Here is a 3,730-nt window from a genome sequence, read left to right on the forward strand (position 1 = left end):
ATATTTATTTATTTATTTAAAAAAAATTATTAGAATTTGGCTAAGAACCCAACTATTTTACTTAATAAAGATGCAAACATTGGTAAGAAATAGACTTACAAACACTACTTCAAACCTCAACTTTTGGTTATTAAATGACCTAGTTTCTAGTTTTTTATTTTTAAAAATTAGGATTATAAACACAACCTATTGATTTTTTTGTTATATTGTCTACATTTTTTTAAGTTTTTTCAAAACTCAAACATGGTTTTTCAAAACCGGTAGAATTTAGGCCCTGTTTGAGTCTATTCCATCAACATTTCTTATCATGATTTGCATCTTTCTTAAGTACAATAGTTGAATTCTTAGCCAAATTCCAAAAACAAAAACAACTTTTTTAAAACAACTTTTTTTAATTCTCAAAATTTTGCATGGTTTTTTAAACTATCGGTAAAAAGTAGATAATAAAAGAAGGAATTTGGAGGTGGGAATAAGTGTTCATAAGCCTAATTTTCAAAAATCAAAATAAAATCAAAATGATAATACACCAAACGTGGCCTTACAGTTTACCGAGAAAAAAATATTAAAGTCATGGTAAGGAAATTGTTTAGAAATTGTGAGAAATAAGCACAATTTTTAGAAACTAAAAACTAAAAGTCGGAATGATATCAAATTATCCTTAATTTTTTCTTTTTTAAAAAAAAATTAAGCTTATAAACACTATTTGTATCCTCATTAAGTTTCTATGTTTTTTTTTTAAAAAAAAAAGGGAAAAGAAAAAGAAAAAAAACAAGCCACGTTCTAAAATCTAAAAAAAAAAAAAAAGTTTCAAGACTTCTTTGTTTTCAGAATTTGACTCAATCTTCGAACATTTTGTTAAAAGTGAAAACTGCAATTAGAAAACTAGAATGATACATGCATAAATTTTAAAAATAGAAAAATAAAAACAAAATTATTATTAAAGGGTTCTTAAGTGATTAAATAAGATATTTTAAACTCTTAAAATGAAATTTCAAACATGCTATAGTTGGGATGTCCCGAGAAATGTGTAGGTCGATTTTGAATCTTTGTGAATTCTATTAACTACTGTTGATGTCCTTTGTGGGATTACGAATTTTTAGGGGGACTTTTTGGAAGATCCAGCAAATGAACCTAAAAAGGACATGTACATGATATCTACAGATCCAGAAGATGCACCAAATGAACCTGGGTAAGTTTAAGCTTCCTTGGTTTTTTTAACTCGAAATCTTATAGGATTCCAGTTCATAAGTTTTGGCCATTACATATCATATAAACTTCTTGTTTGAGACTTGTTCTTGATTCTGGTCTTTATCAACAATTCAAAAATTTTGGACTAATATGTTGAGGTATAGAATCAAATTCATTTTTGACCATACACACACACTTGGAAGATTGAGAGTTCTATTCCAATAGTATAAGTTCTTTCTTTTTGTTATCTAGGTTTCAAAAGAGTAGTTTTGTCATTTGCTTAAAAAGTATCTTTATTATTTCAAAATAAGATATTTCAAAATTTGCAATATTACTTTGTCTTTCAAATAATTTTATGGTTTATAAATATATTATCAAAATTATAATTCGTTTAAATTATCATCCAATTTTTAAGATCTCATTTGATAATCATTTTATTTTTTGTTTTTTGTTTTAGAAAATTAAGCCTATAAACATTACATTAATCTCTAAATTTCTTCCTTTGCTATCTACTTTTTACCAATTGTTTAAAAATAAGCCAAAATTTGAAAACTAAACAAAAGTAGCTTTTAATAACTTGCTTTGTTTTTTAAATTTGGCTAAGAATTCAACCATAAAAGATGCAAACCATTGTAAGAAAATGGGAGAAAATAGACTAAATTTTCAAAAACCAAAAACAAAAAACGAAATGATTACCAAACGGAACCTAAATTTGCTACCAAACTTTTTCTTGAATCCCTTATGTTTGAAATTTCATTTGGTCTCCATATCTTTTAGTTTGCTCGATTTCTCTTATCTAATTTTAATTGTCTTCGTGGCAAGATTATCGTATATTTTTTTAAAAAAGAAATCATTTCCAATTAACATTTTTAGTATAAATTTTGAGAACATATAAAAATTGGAAGTCATGGACTAAAATTAATTTCTTGTCATACCTCAATCTCAATAAATCGAAATGCTATCATCGTCATCATCTTTGACAGATACGTGGAAATAGGAATTGTGGGAGGTCTCCCTGTATCCGTCAATGGCGAGGTACTTTCACCAGCCTCTCTTCTCTCCAAAGTAAACGAAATTGGTGGAAAGCATGGAATCGGGAGAATCGACATGGTTGAAAATCGTCTCGTGGGCATGAAAAGCAGAGGCGTCTATGAAACCCCAGGAGGAACCATCCTTTTCGCAGCCGCCCGTGAGCTCGAGTCTCTGACTCTTGATCGAGAGACGATCCAAGTGAAAGACTCATTGGCCCTGAAATATGCAGAGTTGGTTTATGCAGGTAGATGGTTCGACCCTCTTCGTGAATCCATGGATGCTTTCATGGAGAAGATCACAGAGACCACCACCGGCTCCGTCACTCTCAAGCTCTATAAGGGTTCCGTCCATGTCGCCAGCCGCCGGAGTCGTTACAGTCTTTATAGGGAAGATATCTCCTCATTTGAAAATGGGCAGATTTACAATCAAGCTGATGCTGCTGGTTTCATTCGCCTTTATGGCCTTCCCACCAGAGTCCGGGCAATGCTCCACAAGGACTTCTGATCCTCCCTTTGACCATAAAATTTGTAGTACTATGTTCATAAGAAAAATTTTTCATACTACTTATATTAGTTTCTTGCTACAATAGTGGCACTTAAAAATTATGTCAGTCTACAAAATAAATCAATAATAAATTAATAAATCATTTAACGATGTATCAAATAATGAACGAAAAGAATTGGTATTACAGTGGTACTATATTTCCCATCATACCTAATAAATACACCTTTGGGACAACATTAAATTCTTTTGGAACTTAGATGTATTTTCTTTTTGACTCGTGGGGATTTGTACGTGATTTCAAAATATATCCACAATATCAATACAACAAAAACATCATGACTCTAAAAAAAATCGTTATAAATATATTTCTTGACTCTTATTTCAATATTTGAATTCACCATCAAGAAAAGTGCATCAATGACACATCTAAAATCTGTCATTATTAAATATTTCATGACTTTTCAATGTATACTCAACAATAAACTTTTGTTAATATTTATTAGGTATCATAGTAACATTTTCTATGATAATTTATCATTGTAAATAAATAACCTAAAAGTTGACTTTTTCTGTCAATTAAACCGTTTTGCCGACACTAAAAATCTATCACAAAAACTATTATAATGTTATAGTTATAGTATCAATAATGCTTTTATCGTGACACTTTTTGAACATCATTGAATTTGCGAGCATTAACAGTTATATATATTATAGCATTGAATTTCAATTGGCGAAAGTATTCTCATGCCAATTTGTGAAAGGTCAAAAAAAATGCTTATAATTATATATAATTATTTGTACTAATTATATATACTAATTAATTACATTCTCTTCTCTTAAAATAATATATCATTGAATCTGTATAATTGGGGCCAAGGGGCCATGGGAGTGTTTAACTTAATTGATCTAGGGGTACATTTATAAGTTTGAATTAAAACATAATTAAGCTACCTAAGGAGACGGCATTTAATATCTGTATTTGTTTCACATCATTTCACTTTTTAAA

The 3,730-nt window shown here is 29.3% G+C and overlaps 1 protein-coding gene across 1 annotated transcript in view; it reads left to right on the forward strand.

Moving 5' to 3' along the window:
• Positions 1-2,825, forward strand: part of LOC120070317 (argininosuccinate synthase, chloroplastic-like) — a 17,260-nt gene extending 14,435 nt beyond the window's left edge. The window contains exons 6-7 of the mRNA XM_039022241.1: positions 1,101-1,189; positions 2,172-2,825. Coding sequence (XP_038878169.1) covers positions 1,101-1,189; positions 2,172-2,724 — 642 coding nt within the window. The 3' untranslated portion in view covers positions 2,725-2,825. The remainder of the gene's footprint in view (positions 1-1,100; positions 1,190-2,171) is intronic.
• The last annotated feature ends 905 nt before the right edge of the window (positions 2,826-3,730 follow it).

This window comes from Benincasa hispida, chromosome 1 (genome assembly GCF_009727055.1).
Source record: "Benincasa hispida cultivar B227 chromosome 1, ASM972705v1, whole genome shotgun sequence".
Lineage (NCBI taxonomy): Eukaryota > Viridiplantae > Streptophyta > Magnoliopsida > Cucurbitales > Cucurbitaceae > Benincasa > Benincasa hispida.